This window comes from Dreissena polymorpha, chromosome 9, assembly GCF_020536995.1.
Source record: "Dreissena polymorpha isolate Duluth1 chromosome 9, UMN_Dpol_1.0, whole genome shotgun sequence".
In the NCBI taxonomy this organism is placed as follows: domain Eukaryota; kingdom Metazoa; phylum Mollusca; class Bivalvia; order Myida; family Dreissenidae; genus Dreissena; species Dreissena polymorpha.
In genome coordinates, this window is record NC_068363.1 from 79983896 (window position 1) to 80008208 (window position 24313).

Consider the following 24313-nt stretch of genomic DNA (forward strand, 5'->3'; position numbering starts at 1 on the left):
AATGTTTTGATAAAAGTGCCATTTGGAAGGTGAAACACACAGGTTTATTATCTCACTTTTAAACATCATGAGCTCATGTCTCAATCACCGTCTTGTGTTCTAATTAACAATATACTGGCTGGATTTAATAACACTTAGCAAGAAGGTCCCTTCAATAGTAATTTTATACATTCATTTAAATCATCAAAGTATTTGCACAAATTGGATTGAAAGGTGGTCACCCAAGGATCATTCCTGTGAAGTTTTATTACCGGTAATATCTGCCCAGCAGTGCAAGTCAGGAGAAGTTCTTAGAAGACAAAAGTTAAAGAACGGACCAACAAACTGACCTATGACGGACAACACAGTATCTTCAAAGCTTCGCATGAGCACTATGTGCTCAGGTCGGCTAAAAATCCTATAAAGAGTAGAAGAGTTATGGACCAGACATACAAATGCAGACTCAAACCTTTGACATTGAATTATTACCATGACCTTGATCCAACTTAACAGAATAATGCCTTCTTCACATAGTCTGAATGCCCTCAACAACTGAGGCAAGTTTCATGAAAAGCAATCAAAGGTAAAGGTGTTGTAAGTGGACATGAAAGTGTTATAGACAGACTGACGGACTGACTGAGTGACTGACAGACGAAGGGCATTCCTATAACCTCCCCAACTGCTTTGTGGCGGGAATTAAAAAACGACTGAGTGACTGACAGAAGAAGGGCATTCCTATAACTTCCCCAACTGCTTTGTGGCGGGCATTAAAAAATGACTGAGTAACTGACAGACGAAGGGCATTCCTATAACCTCCCTAACTGCTTTGTGGCGGGCATTAAACAAGAGCTGTCAGAGGACAGCGTGCTTGACTATTCGAGTGCTTGACAGTATAACGTAAGCCATCATGGAGAGGGGGTGGCGTATAATGTGGGTGTGTGATCATTTAATAGATGATCTTTCAAAAAATAAGAAAACAAAATTTTTTAACTTTTTTTTTGGGGGGGGGGGGGAGTTGGGGTGGGGGTGGGGGGAGAGAGGGGGGTATAATGTGGGTGTGTGATCATTTTGTTTTTTTTCTGGGGGGGGGTTCTGGGGGGGGGGGGCGTGGGGAATGGTTTGGGTGGAGTGCATTGTGGTATGTCAGGTAAGTGTTGTTTTGTCTAACTTTAACATAGATTTATCAATAATATGCATATTCTAAGTATAAAAGGGGTCATAATTCTGTCAAAATGCTTGATACAGTTGTCTGCTATTGTTTATAGGTTGGGGTCATGTTGGTAAACAAGTATGCAAAATATGAAAGCAATATCTCAAGGGACACAGGAAATATTTGGGGTATGCAAACTTTAACATTGATTTATCAAGAATATGCATATTCTAAGTATTAAAGGGGCAATAATTCTGTCAAAATGCTTGATACAGTTGTCTGCTCTTGTTTATAGGTTGGGGTCATGATGGTAAACAAGTATGCAAAATATGAAAGCAATATGTCAAGGGACACAGGAAATATTTGGGGTAGTACGCAAACTTTAACATAGATTAATCAATAATATGCATATTCTAAGTATAAAAGGGGCCATAATTCTGTCAAAATGCTTTATACAGTTGTCTGCTCTTGTTTATAGGTTGGGTTTATGATGGTTAATGTCATGATGGTTAACAAGTATGCAAAATATGAAAGCAATATGTCAAGGGATACAGGAAATATTTGGGTTAGTACGCAAACTTGAACATAGATTTATCAATAATATGCATATTCTAAGTATAAAAGGGGCCATAATCAGAGCTCCAGATAAGGTTTTGTGAAATTCTTAACGTTACTGCCAGATTTTCAAAAATAATTCTTAACTCTGAAATTTTATTCTTAACATTACTACTAAGTTTTGGAAAATACTTCTTAACTTTTCTAAATGACCTAAAAATAAATAATAATGGTTTTTTTCATGCAAAAAATCAAAATAAACATACTAGCAACTTTTTTATACGAGTTCAACAGTGTCTATTCAGTATTATACAATTTTATTTTTCAAATACTTTCATATGTCCAAACTATGCTTAGATTGCATGCCTTCGATGAATTTTTACATATTTCACAATTAAAACGAGTCTCCCCTTCAATCTTTTCAACGATTAGCCACGGGAATTGTCCCTTCCACTCGTTCAATGTTTTTTTGTTGTTTAAGTTTGGACCCGACGTGTCACGTTTTTTAGCTTTTCCGACTGTGTCGGCAACTGAACATACAACAACGTATAAGATCTTTTCTATAATGTCTTTCTTAACATTCAACTTTGGCTCACTTTGCGTACAATATGTTAAAAGCGTGTTTTTGCACGCTTTGCAGTTTTTTAAGACGCTCTACGGGCGCCGCCATTGCTTTTTGACACGCCGCTTTTATAGGACAAAATGCACTTTGTTAAACAAACCCGATAACCATTCTATATAAGCACCGAAAAGATCTTTAATACGCGAAAAGAACTCAATAAAAATCGATACGAACCGATGTAAAAATAATATTCGTAACTTGATTTTGTAATTCTTGATGGTACGACAAGATTTTAAAATAAATACGTAACGGACTTGAAAATAATTCGTAATTACGAAAATACGAGCCTTATCTGATGCTCTGCAAAATTCTGTCAAAATGCTTGATACAGTTGTTGGCTCTTGTTTATAAGTTGGGGTCATGATGGTAAACAAGTATGCAAAATATGAAAGCAATATGTCAAGGGACATTGGAAATATTTGGGGTAGTACGCAAACTTTAACATTTGCACGCTAACGCCAACGCTAACGCCACTATATATATTTCATTTTTAATAGTCGAGCTAAAAATGACTGAGTGACTAACAGACGAAGGGCATACCTATAACCTCCCCAACTGCTTTGTGGCGGGGAATTAAAAAATGACCGAGTGACTGACAGACGAAGGGCATTCCTATAACCTCCCCAACTGCTTTGTGGCGGGCATTAAAATATGGTTCATTGGTTCAAGAGTGTTTATAAGTCTCCAGCCACTTCATTGAATGAAACAATACTCCTGGAACAATTTACCAGAGTAATGTTACCTATTTATTCCATAGGACTACAAAAAGATGTAAATCAAAAGTTTGCTCAACCTCTGTAAATAAACATAATTATAATATATTTTAATGATGAAGTTTGGCCAGTATTTTCAAAACTGTTGTAGCAGCAACCACTTTTGTCTCTGAAAACAAATCTTACAGTTTTTTAGTAATTGTTTTACAAAAAAACATAACAAGCAATTGGAAAAGTGAATACTTCTTTATTTTCACTTAAACCCAAGACATTGTGTCTTTATGTCAAAATAAATATCTAACATTGTATTTGATATTTGATTAAATATTCATATTATTATTAGCTGATAAACATTTACTGAAGACATATTTTTTATTTTAAAACTAAACTAGAGCTCTGTCACGTATGTGACTAATAATTCTACCCTAACCATTCTGAAAACTATGTAAATAGCTCTAGAATGTCAACATCACTGGCAGTGTGTTTTTCACCTTTGAGAGAAAGGTGGAAGGACCCTTCAGACATGGACATTTTTGGCAAAATAAATATTTCTTTAATTAGATACACATGTCAGATTAACCGTACATGTTTATATTAATATTGCTTATAAAACTAAATCTCAATTAGACAAGGGCTGTTTGTAAAACACGCATGCCCTCAAAATGGGCTGTCAGTTGTAGTGGCAGCCATTAAGCGTTCTTGAGTTACCGGTATAATTCGGAAACCATTTGACTGTTTCGAGTTACTGTGACCTTGAACTTTGGCCTAGTGACCTGAAAATCAATAGGGGTCATCTGTCAGTCATGACCAATGTCCCTATGAACTTTCATGATCCCAGGCATAAGCTTTCTTGAGTTATCATCCGGAAACCATTTTACTGCTTCAAGTCACTGTGACCTCGAACTTTGACCTAGTGACCTGAAAATCAATAGGGGGTCATCTGTCAGTCATGACCAATGTCCCTATGAACTGTCATGATCCCAGGCATAAGCTTCCTTGAGTTATCATCCGGAAACCATTTTACTGCTTCGAGTCAATGTGACCTTGAACTTTGACCTAGTGACCTGAAAATCAATAGGGGTCATCTGCCCGCCATGAGCAATGTCCCTATGAACTTTCCTGATCCTAACCCTAAGCATTTGTGAGTTATCATCGGGAAACCATTTAACTGTTTCAAGTCACTGTGACCTTGACCTTTGACCTAGAGTACTGAAAATCAATAGGGGTCAGGGGTGGCGAAATCTAATGTCTGAGTTGCCCGAGTCTAATTCTTGTTTTTCAAAAAGGTCTTTTTTGCAATCACTATAATACATGGATGGGCTAATGCTCTCTTGATTTTATTCCTACATTTATGTACACAAAAGAAGTGATTGTAGAGAAAAATGTACAGTGCCGCATAGAGTAAAAAGAATGCAAGTCATTCTAACTCATTTTCAAACAAAATATGTGTAAAAAATAATGTAACAAGAGCTGTCACCATAGGATAACTTATGCCCCCTATAAACGCTTGATAGAAGTTATGAGCTTTTTTCGAGACCTAAACGCAGATTTCGAAACCTAAACGCGGACCCTTAGTTCAAGGTCAAGGCCACAGGGGTCAAAATTTGTATGCGTATGGAAAGGCCTTGTCCATATACACATGCATACCAAATATGGTTATATCTGAAGGGACATAGAAGTTATGAGCATTATTCGAAACCTAAACGCAGATTTCGAAACCTAAACGCGGACCCTATCTTAAAGGTCAAGGTCACAGGGGTCAAAATTTGTGTGCGTATGGAAAGGCCTTGTCCATATACACATGCATACCAAATATGAAGGTTATATCTCAAGGGACATAGAAGTTACATTGTGTATGAGCATTTTTCGAAACCTAAACGCAAAGTGTGACGGAAAGACGGACAGACAGACAGACGGACAGACAGACAGTCTGATCACTATACATGTATGCCCCCTTTTCTTCGAAAGGGGTCATAAAAATATGAGGTACCATGGCAATTCAAACTTATAAACTGCTGGTTACTTTCAGAATTGTTAAACAACAGAGACCAAATCAACTCACTCTACTCATTCCCTCCAACTCAGTTGTGAAATCTAGTCTTGGTTGTAAAAGGCCCAATTGTTTGTTCAGATCCTCAAGCTGCTTGTCAATACCTGAAGGCAATGCAAATGTATACTTAACAAGCAAAAGTTGCATGTGATTATGTAATAGTTATCAAACGATAAAATAAGCAACATTTAACATCCAAAATCTATCATCATGTCGACTGTTAAGACTTATGAGTTTTTATACAGGATCTGACACCAGTTGCTGATAAGATAAAACAGGTAACACTGAAAATGCCACAAAACCAGTTGTTAAAGCTTTAACTATTAATTTAATTTTTAGAAATAAAAAGTAAATCCGAAGCAAAGGTATGTATGTAATCTAACTGCAAACAAAATTTCAGAACAATTCATCTATCAAAACTAAAATTATTCAGTAGAAACAGTTCTTCTATTTTGAGTTACAGTGACCATGAATTTGATCCAACCGGCCCCTAATACAATCCCAAATATGACTGTATGTAAGATATCAATGCACAAAAATGGCAGCATAATACATCCATCAAAACTCAGGTGATTGAGTAGATACAGTACTGTTTATATATTTTTAGATACAGTTACCTTGACCCAAATGGCCTTTAATGCAGTTCCAAGCTTGCTTTATTCTGTATCACCTAATGAGAGGGAATCATCTTTAGTATTTAACTTACTGTCACCTTAGCTTATATAAGCTATCTCTTCAAATACCATTCCATACTTTGTCTCTATTTCAAATTTTCAAAATGATTGGTCAATGCAGTGTAAAGTTATGATCCATATTTTGGCCATACCAAAATCAAACCACCATTATTTTCAATTTTGTTGAAAAACCTGGACAAATATTGATAATGCTTGTATAACTCAACAGACAAGGTAATGCATTTGATTAATTTGTGTCTATGAATTTAAAAAAAACTCATGTTTCCCTTTTTTTGTGGTAATATAATAATAATACTGATGAAAATACTCATATTTATTATTACTATTATAATTTATAAGTGTTATTATTATTACTAATATTTATAATAAAATATTTTTCAGATGCAAACGTATTAAGATACATGTATTATAGCGACAGTAAGAAATATGTATTCAAACAAGGCATCGCGTTAATAAGATTACCTTCTTTCTATTTTCTGAGAGAAAAAAAGTAATAACAAGAGCTGTCACCATAGGATGACTTATGCCCCCTATAAACGCTTGAAAGAAGTTATGAGCTTTTTTCGAAACCTAAACGAAGATTTCGAAACCTAAACACGGACCCTCAGTTCAAGGTCAAGGTCACAGGGGTCAAAATTTGTGTGCGTATGGAAAGGCCTTGTCCATATACACATGCATACCAAATATGAAGGTTATATCTCAAGGGACATAGAAGTAATGAGCATTTTTCGAAACCTAATCGCAGATTTCAAAACCTAAACGCGGACCCTAAGTTCAACGTCAAGGTCACAGGGGTCAAAAGTTTTGTGCATATGGAAAGACCTTGTCCATATACACATGCATACCAAATATGAAGGTTATATCTCAAGGGACATAGAAGTTATGAGCATTTTTCGAAACCTAAACGCAAAGTGTGACGGAAAGACAGACAGACGGACAGACAGTCTGATCACTATATGCCCTCCTACCGGGGGCATAAAAACATTAAGAACAGAGCCAGCAATTCCTTACTTTCTATTCTTCTGGTCACAATGTCTGCAGCCTGCTTTGCTGACCTTTCCACAAACCAGTTATCACCTAGCAGCACCAAGATCTCATTTGTATGAACTAACTGACCTGGCATGAACGCCATCTTTCCAATGGGAACCTATAGCGAAGCAAAACAAATATGATCATTTAAATGCTTCCCTGAATTATTCCTGACTTTCATATGGTTATTTCAGTATCTGGATGAAAATGAAAACATAACTAGGATAAAACCATCCATACACATCTTTGACAATGAATATGACCAATTAATCTGACTTCAAGCAATGGTGATGTAAGGTTTAATATCAATATGACTACATGTATGCCTAGGACCATCATCTCCATCAGGACCACAACTGCAAATTGGTACATGGAATGTCTGGACCATGTACGATACAAGAGAGACAGCACAAGTGGCAGCAAACCTGTCACCGGGACCTCAATGCAAATGCTAAGCAATTAGCAAAATGTTGGGGAAGCTGGAGAAACTCGCCGACAACAAAGACCCCTTGATGAAGCTGGTTGGCGGGACTACAGGTGAAGATGATGTTTTCGCTAGGCAATCGTCACATAAAATTATGCATGTGTAACTTATGGAGCAGAAAAAAACCCACAAATATTTGACACTTGACATTGTCTTTCCCGTATAACAGACAGGCATTGGTCATGTACACAGTACACAGTCTGCTGACTTGGATTGTTAATCTTAAGTTATATTTTAATCTCTGACATAAATGGACTGAAAGATGGACCAATAAGCATGACATCTCTCTGTCAAGAAGAAGAGATGTAGTCGCTCTAGGAAAACTGAAATTGATACATGTAAAGTGTCAACTGGGATATGTAACTGCACAGGATTATCTGGGATCACACTTTACATACATGCCCTAAGCCCAGTTTTCCCAGAATGAAGCTCTAATGACAAATAAGATCATTACCATAACATCATGGGAAAGATTGTCAGGAAGTGTTCTTAGCCTTTCTCTCAATGCACTGTAATCAGTCTTGAAGGAAACCCTGCAAAAGATCGATCACATTTGCTAATGCTGTTACATATTTAATAACTAATGAAAAATATATATGATGATAGAAATGATTTTTTAGAATATATTTCATGTTAAAAACATACAATAATATTTAGTGTTTTATGGCTATTTTAAGGTTTCCCTAAATCTCATGCACAATGGAGTTGAGAACACTTTATATCTGCCGATAGTCTATAATGACTATCACTTGTAGAATAAATTTAATAAACAGCCTCAGGGCTTTTCATCAAGAAATCGGGAAGAGGCCCTAGCCTTTCAAATTGGAAATTTCATGCGCGATAACTGCTCATTTTGGGAAGACCGTGTTTTTAAGTTTTTGAAACAGGGTCTTTTTCATTGTGCTGAAGTATTAACAGAAACATTGTGATGCATTCTTAATCATAATAGAGCTCATTGCTTTCAATTTGGGAGATGCCCAACATGTCTAAGTAAAAAAAAACAAAATACATTTTTTTTTTTACAATTTGGGAAATTCTTCTGCCAATGTTGGAAAAAAATGACATTATTTTCAATTGGGAAAGGGCCGAATATCGGCCCCATTTAAATAAGGTTGAATTGCCTTGATAAATGATACAATGTATTCATCAAACAAGGGTGTTATTCAGATTATCTAAAAACATTACTTTTTTTTTTTAGCTTTGGCCTTTGCTGAAGGCATGTATGTAGGATTGCTCTGAATAAGAAATATTATTGTTACAGAAATTATTTCCTTGTGGCTACAGAGAAAAACTTGTTTATATGCAGTGTTTTTGGTCCAGACTAATATAATGTTTTATTATATAGTAACATGACCAGAGTTCTTTGATTCTTGTGATATAAATGGGTTTGCCATTTTAGTTACTCTAAAAATAAAGATTTTATTATCAAGAGTGAATGGCTACGTGTAGTACGTGTATTTCCTTACGCTTGAGAAAATACTTATTATTGTTATGCCATTGTTTTATCATGATATATATGTATTAATGATATTGCACGTAACGCGAATATTTACATCTGATTTATCAATAGGGATGTTCACCGGGTTATGGAAGTTTTGGTAAATGACAAGTTCGGTAAATTGATTTATATAGTAAATGCCGTGGAGGTTTCGGTAAATTGGTATAAATAGGGATTATCGCACCTTTTGTCGATAAGCAAGTACATTAATTGAGTTGTTTGACACTAATTAAATTATCTGTTTAAATGTTCGGAGTTGATTTTATCAATTTAGAGATGTTTGCAAAGTGTTAATATTATTATCCAGGCTTGCAACCTATTAATATTCTAATCAAGGGAGGTAAATTATATATTAAAAGTTTATCTTTAGGTCATGATCGTTTTGTATTTTATATATGTTTTTAAACAATTAGTTGATAAAAACCTTAATTAAAGCCTATCAGAAAAAAAAAAAAATTTAATGTGGCTCTTACAAGAGGTTGCCTCCACATGGCAAGACCTGGGCAACATATTCATTATGTTGGCAAACTACCTCATGTTTATATAATGAGAAATTTTCGGTGGTTTAAAATACTAAGATCCAATATGTTTGTTTCTTATATAAATAAATTTCTCGCTTCTTTTTCCTACAATCAGGTCAGCACATACGGTATTATTCTTAAAATAATCTAGATATGTATGTTTAGATCGTGAACATGCTTTAACACTGGTGGCCGAGTTTTTACATACACGACCAGTAACTTTCAAACTGTGAAATAAACAAACGTCTTGCTTCTTTAATCATGTTTACAAAAAAATACTGGTGGTGACATCAAAGGATGTTAATTTGTGGTAAAAATAACATTATTATGTAATTGGGTAATTATAAAATTATCATGGTCATTTTCAAATAAGAAATCAAAGAGAGGATGAAGAGAAGGTTTTCACGGGTTATCAAGTAATAAAGGTAAGTGTTGTTGCTCAATTGTTAAATGGTGTATATATGCAGGTGAATATATATATTTATATATATATATATATATATATATATATATATATATATATATATATATATATATATATATATATATATATATATTGCTTATTTATAATATATGGTAAATAAAACGGATTACAAAGTCAATCAGTTATTTATTTTTTTATTCAACGGATTTGTTCAGGCTAAAAATGATATCAGTTATTTTGGCCGTAAAACCCATTAATTGTTCCAGTACAGTAGCCAGGTGCCTGTGTATTAAGTTGATAAGATAGTGATCATCACAGCAGCTTGATATTACACAGTGTATTAATTCTGCTGGCGTTGTGTTAGATGTCATTTTTATCAGTTTTCAATTATGTGTATCTCTTCGCTTAACTCAACGTTCAATGGCATAACATAATTATAAAACATAACACGTATCATTATATTACTTTTTATTAATTACGTACACGTATTAGATTTTATATATTGTGTTTTTCTTGTGTTTTTCTCAACCAGAAAGAAATAATAAAACATGTAATATAAAATTCAACATTTGGCTCTTACAAGAGGTGGCCTCTACGTGGCAAGAGCTTTGGTTTCATATTCATTATGTTGGCAAACTACCCCATGTTTATATATTGAGAAATTGAGTGTTTATCGGTGGTCTAAAATACTATTGCGCTTTATATTTAAACTGAAATCGTTTTTATTAAATCATATTTTACAAGAAACTTTTTTAAATAGCATTAAACTTAATTAAAGATCTTACATTGACTCCGCCATAAATCATTATTTATTATTACTATTATGTTATTTAAATAAAAGCACCAATTATAAAATAACAACAGTATTGCGTTATTTAAATCGTAAATTTACCTACAATTTCCTAACAGTATTCGTTTTTCAGAGGTAGCTCATTCATTTCCCTTAATTCTTTACCTTAGGCATAGCATTAATTACTCAACTCAAAATTAATCCGCAGTTTGCAAATAAATGCCCCTAATGTTATTGTAAGCCAATAATAGGTGTCATTAACACCTCGTTGTTGGTATACCACCTCTATAAAACCAATTTACCGAAACCTCCACGGCATTTACTATATAAATCAATTTACCGAACTTGTCATTTACCGAAACCTCCAGCACCCTGTACCCCTCCACTCGTATATCCGAAATTATCAATAGACGAATGATATGCAATAGTTCGAATTACTTATAATTAGATAAATAAATGATGACATGTCTTACCATTTATCAATTTGTAATTTTGTATTACTTATGGCATTGTTTTGTTCAACCTGTAATCGATTTAATTGTTCTTGATACTGATTTGATGCCATTTGTGAAAACATTGAACAGAAAATGTGATTTCATAAGAGGCCGCTTACATTCTTAATTTGTTCGGAGAATATATATGAAATTTAGTGTTATATATATACATGTTTTGATACTGTTCAAATTAATTATGTATAATATAAACTGTTTATTTACATGGTGTATTCAATAAATAAAATCTTATTTTTAACGTAATACAAATATAGTGTACATGTAGTTAAAAACATAAGCTGCAAAAGCATGGCCGTCAGAGGACTTTTTAGAAGTTCACTGCAAATATTGACGCAACGATCTCTGCCTTTTAATGATCTGCACATAAAACTTGCAGAGTATAAGATTGTGTTGTTTGTACTTGTATAACCTTTGATTGTCCGGTTTATAAACATCTTAAAACTATTGTTGTCATATATGAGTACAATCCGGATAAATTCTCCTTTCGGATTTGATCATGAACATGAAGAGCTAAACATTTACATGTAATGCCTTACAATTTCACTTGTCCTGCAAACACATGCACTGTATACAAAGTGTTTCCTATATCATTGAAATGGTGTCTACTCAGATTGTTCATGCTAGCTGATCATGACTGCCTTAATATTCTTTTTGATTAATTCTGAACATTGAACATTTCACCCACCATATCAAGAAAGGGGTGCTGGACGTTTCGTGCCACAACCAGTTCGTGCCACTGATATTTGTGTAGGAGGGCATTGGACGTTTCGTCCCACTGATAATATATAGGTGGATAGGTGTGAATAATACCATATAGAAGGTGTGAATCATAACAGGAAACTTACGCACATTTGATTGTAACAACTGTTCAATGTTAAAACAAAATTGTTTTATTTCAAGATTGTTTAAGAGTCAATTTACATGCTTAATTTAATACATTAACAATAAATTACATAAAACATATTCAATATATTGATATTAACCATTTCAAAAGTGAATGCATACATACAATTTAACAATATCTAGATTGATAACATAAATATATTCAAACATTTGTAATAAATTGACATTAACAATATGAGAAGTGAATGCATACATACATTTTAAAATGTTTTAATACACATATACAAAAGTACACAAATATGTCAACAAAAATACAACAGCATACTACCCTATCCTATGAATACACAAATCAGATATACAATGTATTGCATTTCAGAAGTCCTCATCGTAGATGTTGTCATGGGTTGTGCTCGGTCCCAGCCCGATGAGTTGTCATGTCATTGTCTTGGTACTTCTCCCAGATCTCGAAGAGTCGCCCATGCACTTCTTTGAATATTTTCCTGTGTACCCGAGTCAGGGCGTGTTCCAACACTAGGCGGATTGTCAGATCCACTGTTTCTGCCTCACGGCGCAACAGGAGGATGAGCACATAAAACCCTAGGTCGGGACGCCCTGCTCTACCGTTGACTCATTTTAAATTGTATTATTGTTCATTCATGTTATTTTATTATTTATGTATGTAGTACATACACACGAAGCATAAAAAATAACAGCACTTCATGTTTTATATTTATTAAACATAATGAACTATGCACACATGTTTTTATACAACATGTTTTACAAACACATACACATGATGCATAAAAATAACAACACTTTATGTTTTATATTTATTGAACATAATGAACTATTTACAAATACTATATTGTTGTAATTTTCTACATTAATATACATCCCAATATTATTCACACCTATACGGCATTATTCAGGCCTATATATTATCATTGGGACGAAACGTCTACCTCTTTTCAACACAAATAACAGTGGCACGATTTGGTAGTGGCAGGAAACGTCCATAAACCTCTAGAAAGTGTGTATGTCTGACATTTTGCAGACCAAACTCAGACTGTTTTCAAAACACATGGTAAGATAATGCTCTGAAAAATCAATACTTTGGGTGGATGCAGTCTTAAAATTTATTCAGGATGCAGTCTTGCATTCCAACGCTCACCTGCTGTTTCAAATTTGGTATGACAACTTCTGTTTTAAGTTTTTCTTTTGGAGTTTATATGCTTTTAGAAAAGTTATCAGGTTAAATGAAAAAGAATCTTACTGGTCAAAACATACATGGTTTAACATCCATTTTTTCACTTGACCTTTAGTTTAGGACATGAGCTTATAGGAACTTCACTTGTTGTTTAAATTTCACTGGGCAATACAAGTAGGTGAGGGGAATTTTTTGTACCCTGAATTAACACAGACCATTAGCTGAAACATAACTTTAATGCAGGAATCACGTGTGTCTTTATATCCCTCCTCCCCCACTGAAATCTCATTTTTAGGTGATTTTAAGAAAATTCAAACAAACAAGTAAACACATTTTGTGTTAAAATATATTTTGCTTATTATTATTGCAGTATACTGATTAATTAGCTTTTTTGTTTGCACACCAAAAAAAGATTATGTTATTAAGATTCATACCCTAGTAATTGTATCAACAAATACCTCTTCCAGGCAAGTTTCCTATACACAAGTCAGAGGTACTAGAAGCTATAAACGTCCCTTGAGGCATCAACCTCGCCCATGGCATATCAAGAAAAAGGCAAGTTCCATGGAACTTTACGTCACACCGGAGAACAAAGCATTTCTCAGGGAAGCAGCAGTTGCACATTACAACAACACACCGAGTCCCCTGCGAAACGAGCCATGGCCAAGAAATGAGTATACATCAGAGTAGGTTAAAGTTGAACTTGATCGAACATTTTTGTTTACCCATAAAACATCTAATATTGCTTGAATTTTTTCAGTACTTTTGGCAGCAAATTAGTTAGTTTCTTTGAATTATAAGTTTTGCTGGTGCATAGATGCCATTAAAGTTTGCAGGCCCAAACCAAAGATTTCTGAAAATTCTACGGGGCACATGACATTTGACCAGGACCCATTAACACTATCAGTACTATTACCACACACATTTTAAAATGACCACTTAAGTCTGAAAAGTGGCTGGTGTGTCCACTTTAAAACTTTCAGTCAAAATCTCAACTTTTGAGTACAATTTCCTGGACATTTGACCTGGTGGCATTATTATCTTATAGTGATAATGCTAAATATATAAACACAAATGACTTACATTAAAACAAATCTGGCCAATATTGATGATGAATGTGTTAACACTAAAGTCTTTCAGAAGTAAGCAAGCTTGAGGGCATCATTAATTGAATAGTGGAATATGCCTCTATTTGACGTCCAATCTAGACTGGGTAAATATTCCAATTGCGTATATCAAAAAGTAATTTGAGAGCATTTGGCACTTTAAGTCAACGGACAAGTGAATTTAAATTTTGTTAGGGTATTGTTGTTATCAGGACCTGATAAAGCGTTAAAAGGGATTAACAGTTGATTGACTGAGACATTTTTTATCTGAGTGGAAGGCTGGGTAAGGCCTCTCGTACCTGGGACAAACTTAGAAAGACCAGGACTTATGACATGTACAGAAGTAGATAAGACATGATACAGAGATAATAGAGTTTTATTTCTAATTTTAAAACATATGAAACTGTTATCAGTGTTTTTTTTCACCATTTTGGGAATAGGGCCGGGTCCCTTTGGATTGGGAAAATTCACGGCGTTTTGATCAAAATTTGGAAATTAGTGTTGTTGTTGTTTTGCTAACAAATGCTTCAAAATTGAGGATACAAGTGTGTCCAGTATTATATGTACTAAGGTTGATTTTATATGGATGGGAGATGAACAAAATATTGATCTAAAAAAAAAAAAAGATTTTTTTTTGGTTCCATTGGGAATTTTTAGCTCCCATTTGGGAAAAATATATACTTTTCCCATTGGGAATGGGTCCGGTTACCGGACTCGATTTTGAATGAAAAAAAAACACTGGTTATTAGGCGAAATAACACCTGGGCAAATTATGAACATCCAATCCAACTTCGGTTTACAGATATCTTACAGGATGCACCCTATTTTCACACTTAAGTATCAACATAAAAATGGGCTTTTATTTGGAAAAATATGTTTTATGTGATGAAGTGTTTCAATTTTATGTGGTGATTTTATAAAACAGCATCAAACTGTTTGTAGAACAATCAGAACAGGTGTAATTGGGGTCAAAATTGGAGTTATTCCACAATGGAAGAAGGACGGGACAAAGATATTGTGTCAACTTATTCAGGTAAATTTGTTTTTACACCAATGTTAATCAGGTTTCAATTTTTTTATATACATAATCAATTCTTATATTATTATATTATTTAGTTAAATAAATAAATAATAAAGTATTTTATCATTACATTCTCTCATTAATCATTCATAATGGTTTACTCTTTCACTTGAAAAAAAGCATTAGTTGTAATGTAAATAACATTTATCATGACAAAGTAAACTCTTTTTGTGCAGTTGCCTAAAGTTTGGTCCCAGATTAACCTGGAATTGGATTTGAAATTTGATGTTATGCTTATCAAGGATGACACTTCCCGCTTTAACGGAATTATTTGTTTGAAGGATATCTCTTCTAAAACAAAATCCAGTTTAGCCGGAAAGTGTTGTCCCTGATAAGCTTGCGAACGACACTCTACACAAATGCAGAATGAGGCTTATTTTATATTACAGGTGGTAGATAATCATGTGATACGTTACAATCCTCCAGAGAAGTTTGAGACGGCCCTGGGGTTCAATCCTCACTGGAAGCACAAGGGCATTGGTTCCGTGGTTGTTGGGGCTCTGAGCTGCACTCCATTCAATGTATGATTCTTACAAAGGAATACATTTTATGAGAGTCCTCTGCATGTGCAATGTTGTGTTTTGTTTGTCAAGTTTGGGTTTGTTCTTCAGCCCCTTTCCCAATGTAAAAAAATACATATTTTTTTCCAAATGACTGCCTAAAATTCTCATTTACAGGTAAAAAAACAACCATTTAAAAAAATGCAACATTTATTTATATTTCTTATGCTTCTCTTTTTGTTTAAATTAAGTAAATGTATTTTGGAAAACTTATTTTTAAGTCTTTGCTTGCAAGCAAAAATACACCATTTGTCCAATTTTAGTTAAAACGACGTGATTTTCCCCAATCCCAATGGCCCTGGCCCCATTCCTAAAATGGTGAAAAAAAGATACGTAATTAACCATTTTCTGCTAGCTGTATATTTCCATTTTCTGCAAACCTTGTGTGATTTCAGTACACACGCAAGTACACGGGTCTGTTCAGTGAGGCAGGTGTCCCACCCAAGAGGATCCTCACCAAGTTTTGGATCACGCCAGATGCAGCAGTTCAGCCTGGTGAGATTTGGCATACAGCACGGGTCAGACAATACTTGAAATGGTCTGCATTGGTGTAAGGGTTATTGTTTTGACTTTGCAGCAGGAAGGTCCTGTGTTCCCTCTATATTGCCAGGTGACAGGGTTTTTCTCCCATCTGTGTGAAGCGGCCTTTGGACTCTCAATTTGTGAAAAAAGTCATTCTTGAACTTTTCAAATGGGTGAAAAAATGAGTCACAAATGTGTAGGTCCCCCTTGTTTTGCTGGATGTCCTTCAATGACCCCTATTGAAATTGGGGTCATTAAGTCAGAGGTCAAGGTCACTGTCACACTAAAAGTGCAAATTGTTTCCGATCAATAACTTGTTAATGGATTGACCCATTGGCTTGATACTTCCCTTGAGCATTGGCCTTTGCCAGTAGATGACCCTTATTGAAATTGGGGTCACTAGGTCAAAGCTCACTGTCACACTAAAAGTGAAAATGGTTTCTGATCAATAACTTGTGAACGGATGGTTTGATACTTCCCATGTGCATTGGTGTCAGACAGTAGATGGCCCCTATTCAAATTGGGGTCACTGTGTCAAAGTCAAAGTTACTGTTACACTAAGTGTGAAAATGTTTGCAATCAAAAACAGAATAACTTTCCAACTGATTTACTGATTGGCCTGATACTTCCAATGTGCATTAAAATTGTGGTCACTAGGTCAAAGTTCAAGGAAAATGGTCACAATAAGTGTGAAAATCGTTTTCGATTAATAACTCGTCAATAAATTGACAGATTGGCTTGATACTTCACATGTGCCTTTGCCTTGGAAAGTAGGTGACCCATCTTGATATTGGGATCACCAGTTCAAAGGTCAAGGTCACTGTGACACTAATATGATAAGATAAACTCTTATGGTCAGTTTTGTTGCAATAAATCCTGTGTCAAGACCCTGCTTGGGGGTGGGGGGGCATTTGTCTCCAATTGTGGAGCTTTTGTTCAAAATTGGGAAAAATGTTAAGTTTCTAAGAAGGAAAAAAGGTATGGTTTTTTTTTGCATACAGCACTGTTAAGACATTGCTTTAACAGGCTTACATGAAAAACACCATTCAAACGTGATTGTAAGTGCTGTATTGGTGTAGTAGTGATGGTTTGACCTTGCAACAGGTAGGCCCTGCGTTCAATTCATACATCAATTTGAGTTTTTGCATACAGCACTGTTTAGACAATGCTTGAACAGGTTTGCCAATAATGAACACCTATCAAACTTAAGGGCTGCATTGGTGTAATGGTTATAGTTTTGACATTATAACAGGAAGGTCCCATGTTCCTTCCCTACCATTGGGAGCATGCTGAAGAGAGATCTTTCAAATGACACCCGTGTTTTTATTAGAAAAGAGACCACAGAGATTCTTTTTACAAGTTTATAAGCACAAGCCAAAAAGCCGAGAACAGGGAAATGTTTACTCTGGCTTGCTAAGTTCATTAGTTAATATAGCTGGGCTTGTAACATTCTATTAGTCTGAAGTAAAAATATAAGAATTTGCATTTATTTGGAGGAACTGCCAATGTCCACGAGATAAGTAATGAACATTTCCAAAATTATGAGTAACTAGCAGATTCACTCCTTGCCTGTATAATATAGTAATTATCTTAAAAAAAACGAATGGTTATTTTTACTGTTCAATGGTTGTAACTTTAACTATGCAGGTTTTAGTAAAACATTATTTTCAATGTCCATTTAATTTTATCGCAATATTCAATTCTATGCTGTCCATTAAACTTTCTTAGGCAGTTTGTTTAAAATTTGGGGTCGGTAAACCAATGTAAAAAGTATATATTTTTCCCAAAAGGGGACTTAAAAATTCCCAATTAAAGGTTTCCAAAAAAAGATTTGTATTTTATATTCGATTCCAACATATAGTTCATCTTCTATCCAGCTCTATAAGTAGAAAATAAGTTATTATAATATTGAAAACATTATTATTGTCAATTTTGAAGGAATTGCAAAACAACAACAACACTTATTTCCCAATTTAAGCTGTGATTTTTCCCAAACCAAATGACCCGGCCCTATTCTCAAAATGGTGACTAATACACTGAACTTATAGTAGTGATGATGCGAATTTTCTGTTGCTTAACCCTTTCCCACTCAGAAACAAAGAAAAAATGTGCAAACAGCATAAAACCAGAACAGCCTGCATGTAACTCACAGTCTGTTCAGGTTTTATGCTCTATGCTGATCATCAGTATCTAAGGGTTGGAAAAGAAGCCTTTTAAACTTGAATCTATTAAGAAAGGTCTTTTATTACATTTAACTTTCTAAGCAACCACAAATGCGTCAAAAAACGTTTCTAAGGGGTAAAGGGATAATTATGCCATTGAAGTTGCACTTTGTTGATATTTCTATCATTTTAGGAACGCCATTGTCTGTGATGCATTTTAGAGCTGGGGATTATGTGGATGTCTCAGCCAAAACGTAAGTATTATTAGACATGTATAGCATTTGTTTACACTTTGAGTTACACGTACATTTGTTTAAGTAGAACTAAGCATTTAAAGAAATTATAGGAAAGGTCTTTGAAAAATCTTATTACCTTACTCAAGTCCAATAATTTTTGCCCTAACTGTTTAACGAACTGTGAGTTACAGCGTATAGCCAGATCCATGTATAATGCGTATGCGATTTTTTAAAGCCAAAATGGAGGAAAAAATAATTAAAAACCCTGAAAATCAGATAGAAAATGGTCGCCGTTTTTATATTGCGCAATCAATTAATCCGGGTCGTTGGAAAGTTTAATTATGCACTCTTCAACGAAGAAGCGTTTATATGATCAGGAGCATGTAGTATTTGTAGTTTATTAATTATTAAAGTACATTCAACTCAGGTGGCATGAAACGACTGTAAGTTCACAGTCAGTTTCACAGAGCCATTATACAATGAATTTACAAATTTCGCATAAAACTGCAGTCACAGTTTTTACATGACTTTTGTTGATTTTTATGCAGGCAAGTTTCAAGTTTCAATGTTAATTGCTATATGGCCTCCAGCCCTTGCAAGTACAAATAACATCGAATAACCACAACATTTCAAAAACACCGACAAAATATAAGCAAACATAAATATGTAATGCAGGGATTTTTTACCTTATATAACAGACGCCGAATATAGGCGTCTTCCCCCACCAAACTAGGTCGTTTTTTTTTCCTTTCAGAACCAAAAATTCCCCTTAAAAAAAAATCTTGCCAAACGTAATAAATAATGAAAAAAACAATGAATATAGTGCAAACATGTACAAATGTATTGTAATAATGAGAGAGTAAGTAAACAAATCCCCCAAAAAGGGGAACGATGCGAAAATTCCCACGCGCACAATTTTTCCCCACAGTGGAAAATCCCGCATAAAATTTCCCCCACATAAGGGCTCAAGGCCCCTTCCCCCACAACCCCCAAAAACCCCTGTAATGGTACAGTTATTTATAACTAACTGCTATTCAGTAACGCATTTCTTCTTTCAAAAGCATAATACAAGAACATAGAAGTACCCCTGATCACCTTTTATTCTCTGGAGCTCATGATTATATTAAATTTATTTATATAGTGGGTGTATAATACTTAATTGGTATATACCTTTCTCGGAGGTCTAAGTATGTTGTGCATATTAATAGAAAATGAAATTCATTTTCAATAACAGTTTTGCAAAAAGGACAGAACCTTTGGTCCCTGTCTATATTCAAATAGCGGCCCTTTTCAATCATGAGCTTATGGCAAAAGCTGTTTCAGAAAACAGCAAACAAAGCTATCTTTTTAATTGCAAAATGTGTCATATCATAATAGAAAACAAGTGAACTTTCAATTATTACTTTCATAATTTTGGACAAAAAAATCTTTGTTTCTTGGGCAGGTCCCATTAAAAAAAAGTGTACATTGTATATAATTTAAAAATTATTGTTAAAACAATAAGTTTGAAAGAATTGTTACGAGTTTTTGTGGTGAAATCTTTCAGGGTTGCTCGTGGTTTCCAGGGAGTCATGAAGAAATGGGGATATAAAGGAGGACCCGCCTCCCATGGGTCTACGAAGTTCCATCGAAAAGCAGGGTCGGTGCAAGTCGGGGTCAGTTGATCAGTTGAAATGCCTTTGCCTTATACATGTAGTAAAGCTTGCAATAGTCCTATAAGAAATATTTCACAAAGTTTGAGTGTAGGATTTGATCAACTGCAAAAATGCTTTGCCTTACCACCATTGGGTTGGTCTTACTGGTCATTTTGTACCTGCATTGAAAAGAAACTTGTATTCCACCATTGACACCCTAGTTGTGGACAGATCTGGACAATTATACAAAAAGGGCTTTTTTGGGGAGAAAAATATGGAATCTTGATGTATAATTTTCACAAAATGTCATGTAATGCCTCCTTGAATATGCATATAAGTGCATATTTTTTTCAAAGTCATTGAAAGGTAAGAACAAAATCGAGGCTTTTTCTCAGATACAAAACAATATTTCAATATGAAACTTCATGGGTTTATTGCTATCAATGAGGAGGTGCCATGCACAAGAGCCATAGCCTTACACTTTCTAAAGTAAGAGTTATTTCCCATTGTTAAGATTCTACCATACTTCAACGGATTTGCGCCCTTCCATAAACAAAAATTATTTGGCAGGGAATATCAATTCAACAAATCTGCTTGTTTTACACAGTTTTGTTGCACCCTGGTACTGGCTGGTAGTCCTTGTGCAGGGGAATTGTCAGCCTGACGATCAAATACACTATCAAAGCATAAGAATTGTTGAGTATGCTGTCTTAGGCCAGCTTTTGTTTTTTTTATAATGCTCTCTGAATGTGGGGGAGCATATAGTTGCAGCTTTTTCTGTCTTTCCAAATTCTAATTTTAATGAAAGCCTGTTTGAGTCTTAAACACTTTTTTCTTCTTTTTATGTCCATCCTTCAGTTCTTATTTTATGCTTTCTGGTGGTTTATAGAGAAAGATCAGTGAATTAAAACTGATAATTTCACTGTTTCAAACAGTGAAAATTATCAATAATTTTCACTGTTTACTGTGAAATGACGTCATTTTTTTACAAAATGACGTCATTATCCCAGCGAAATTCTTAATTGAATTCTAACAATGTATATAAACTGTGAGAAAAAGCATAAAATAAAAAGAAAATGTGTTGGATTCAGTGGAATATCGATTTTAATTCATGTGTGATCATAGAAAATATTATTTTCTATGATCACATGCGAAATAAAATCGATAATCCACTGAATCCAACAAATATCCTCTATATAATTCAAATTTGATGAAACTTTATTAGCTTAGTCCTTACACATTTTACAAGTGTTGTTTTCAGGGAGTAACAGCCCCTTGAATAATAATTCATTTCCAATGAATCAACCCATACATCTACTAATCATTGTGTCAGGAAGCATTCAGTTTCACTGATGTTCTTATTTTCAGAAAAAAGAGGGCTTTTGGAAGGGAAAGAAAATGCCTGGAATGATGGGCGAGAATTGGCGCAAAACAAAAGCGATCAAGGTACGTCATTTGCAAATAAAATTTGTGAAAGTACATTGGTTCCTATAAAATGTGTATTCATTTGTAGTTTGATTTGAGAAATTAGCCATGTATGTGATGTGAAAAATGTGTTGTGAATTTCAATAATTACAAACAGTTTCGAACTAGAATCAAATTGTAACTGGTAATATTCAAGTTTAATTTTACAATTTAACATGCAAGAACTTGACAAATTCATTTGATCGCTCATGCAACTTTAAAAAAATTAAGAAAACGATAGTTACAATTTCATGATAAATATGAGCCATGCTCTGTGAAAAAGGGGTTTAATGCATGTGCGTTATGTTTCATCCCAGATTAGCCTGTGCAGTCCACACAGGCTAATCATGAACAACACTTTCTGACTAAACCAGATTTTTGCAAAGAAGAGACTTTCTTCAAACGAAAAATATAAAGGCGGAAAGTGTCATTCCTGATTAGCCTGTGCGGACAACACAGGCTTATCTGAGACAACACTTTACGCACAGGCATTAAACCCCCTTTGACAGAGCACAGTCCATATCCATTATTGAATTTGTGAATTTTGGTGATTAATTGTGAAAATTGCTCATTTTGGTTGTTTGAGTGTGCCCAATAAACAGCACAAAAAGAGAAGAAAAAAGTAATTGAAGTCTAAACTGGGAAAAACCTTTTGCCCATGCATAACATCGAGTTTTCCGAGAGGGAGGCACATTGAAACTAAGCAAAATTATTGTTAATGCAATTTCATTAATCAATGGTACGTGTTTGAAGTAATTATTGGCGTTATTAATGAAAGATCTGGCGGGTGAACACGAAGCTCAACCTGCTGTACCTGGGCACGGGGGTCCCGGGTCCACACCATGGTTATGTGCGTATCTACGACTCGAGGTGCCACAAGCACCGCGTCGGAAAGCTGGAGAGAGGCGGCAATGTCCCCATGCCAACGTTCTACGCTGACGACATTGTGGGCGAAATTCCTGAAGAAATCTATGATGATCAGCTATATAACTTTGCTGATCCCTCCGTCGAGTTTTCTGCTGAGCAGTCCAAATGAGGATTGGATGTACATGTTTGAGTTGATTGATGGTGAAAAATATGATTGCACAGAAGTTCAGAATGTTCATGTCAGTCATTTCAATAAAGGCAGATTGGATTTACACATTTTTTTAGTTATTTTTAGCTCACATGTGCACACGGTGCTCAGGTGAGCTATTTTGGTGGGATTGTAGCTGGCGGCCGTTGTTGTGTGTTGTCGGTCATTTTGCATCAGTTATCATTCGTAAAAATTTTGCATTAAACAACATCTTTTCCCAAATGGCTGGTCTTCACAAAACTAGGAATGTATCGTATCTATGCACCTGGTTGCCGGGCAGCATGACAACACAACACTTGCTGCTGTCATGCCCATTGCACGACTGACTCAGGCTCCAGATCTGGGTGGTATTCCAGAAACATCTTAAGTCATTTCTTAAATAATTTCACTTAAGTTCAAAATTACAATCTTTTGTATTTCTTTACTAAATAAGGAAACACATGTTTTTTTTGGTATTCCTTAAATAACATTGGCATAATGATGTTATTTAAATGTATATCTTGATGCCAATCTATTGCAATATGAAATGAAACACTTAAGAAAATTTCCCAATTTAAGGATAAGAATAAAATTTAACTTAAGATGCTTCTGTAATACGACCCCTGGGCTAAGGGTACCACCATGATGTAAGGAAGCTCTGCAGCAGTCTGAAGGACCCCCAGCACACGCTACCTTTGCGCAGGTAGAGATTGGGCATGCTCATGCGATTGATCCACAAGGAGAAGAAGGAGACTTAGTATCCCCTTTCAAAGTTGTTCAAATTGAGTCCGCTACATATTTAGGCCAATCTAGTAATGGGTTAAATATTTTGTAAGTAACATCATATGGTGATCCTCTACATCGTTTTTTAAAAAAACTTCTTTGGTCAATAATAACCCATTTAAGCCTAGTGGACTCACCCATCCTTCTAAATTGGATCAATTTATTTCCAAAATTAGGGGTGTCTAGTACATTTATTTCTATATTTAGAATATTTCTAACAGAAATTCCTTTAAGCAAACAGCGTAGACCCAGATGAGACGCCGCATCATGCGGTGTCTCATCTGGGTCTACGCTGTTTACCAAGGCCTTTTTTGTAAGACGCTAGGCATAAATGGGTTATCCACACCCAATGGATTTCATAATATACACGTATTACAAATTTATATACTATAGAAGTTATTTATGAAATTGTAGCAACAACAAGTCCTAAAGCCTTGATATTTGGTGTGTAATATCGTAAGTTGCCTTAATCACGATGATAGTGCGAATACCACAACTTTTCCGCTCACCGTCGAAATTTTATACTTCTGACAAGAGCACCGTATCCTTCTGTCAAAAACATGGCCGCAAACTTTTTGGCGAGTCCAGAAATGAAAGAAAAAATCGAGAAATGTAGGTACGTTGATGATAAAAAGATAT

The 24313-nt window shown here is 34.8% G+C and overlaps 2 protein-coding genes across 3 annotated transcripts in view; one reads left to right on the forward strand and one right to left on the reverse strand.

Annotated features, from left to right (window-relative positions):
* Positions 1 to 11144, reverse strand: part of LOC127844443 (unconventional prefoldin RPB5 interactor-like) — a 32415-nt gene extending 21271 nt beyond the window's left edge. For both annotated transcript variants that reach the window (XM_052374650.1, XM_052374649.1), the window contains exons 1-4: positions 10984 to 11144; positions 7732 to 7810; positions 6776 to 6911; positions 5082 to 5173 (exon numbers count right to left, since the gene is read on the reverse strand). In XM_052374650.1, coding sequence (XP_052230610.1) covers positions 5082 to 5173; positions 6776 to 6911; positions 7732 to 7810; positions 10984 to 11087 — 411 coding nt within the window. In that variant the 5' untranslated portion in view covers positions 11088 to 11144. The remainder of the gene's footprint in view (positions 1 to 5081; positions 5174 to 6775; positions 6912 to 7731; positions 7811 to 10983) is intronic.
* Positions 11145 to 11255: 111 nt separating this feature from the next.
* Positions 11256 to 22976, forward strand: LOC127844444 (39S ribosomal protein L3, mitochondrial-like). Its single transcript, XM_052374651.1, has 9 exons — positions 11256 to 11399; positions 13540 to 13758; positions 15121 to 15211; positions 15649 to 15780; positions 16215 to 16314; positions 18697 to 18757; positions 20286 to 20394; positions 21742 to 21819; positions 22616 to 22976. Exons 1-9 carry the CDS (start codon positions 11311 to 11313, stop codon positions 22871 to 22873), a joined length of 1137 nt encoding a protein of 378 aa, XP_052230611.1. The 5' UTR covers positions 11256 to 11310; the 3' UTR covers positions 22874 to 22976.
* Positions 22977 to 24313: the final 1337 nt, after the last annotated feature.

Excerpts from the sequence above, each read along its gene's own strand:
- LOC127844444 (XM_052374651.1), top strand. The coding sequence starts at position 11,311 with ATGGCCGTCAGAGGACTTTTTAGAAGTTCACTGCAAATATTGACGCAA. Across the intron at positions 16,315-18,696 it reads AGATGCAGCAGTTCAGCCTG|GAACGCCATTGTCTGTGATG; the intron begins GTGAGATTTGGC and ends CTATCATTTTAG. Across the intron at positions 20,395-21,741 it reads CAGGGTCGGTGCAAGTCGGG|AAAAAAGAGGGCTTTTGGAA; the intron begins GTCAGTTGATCA and ends TCTTATTTTCAG.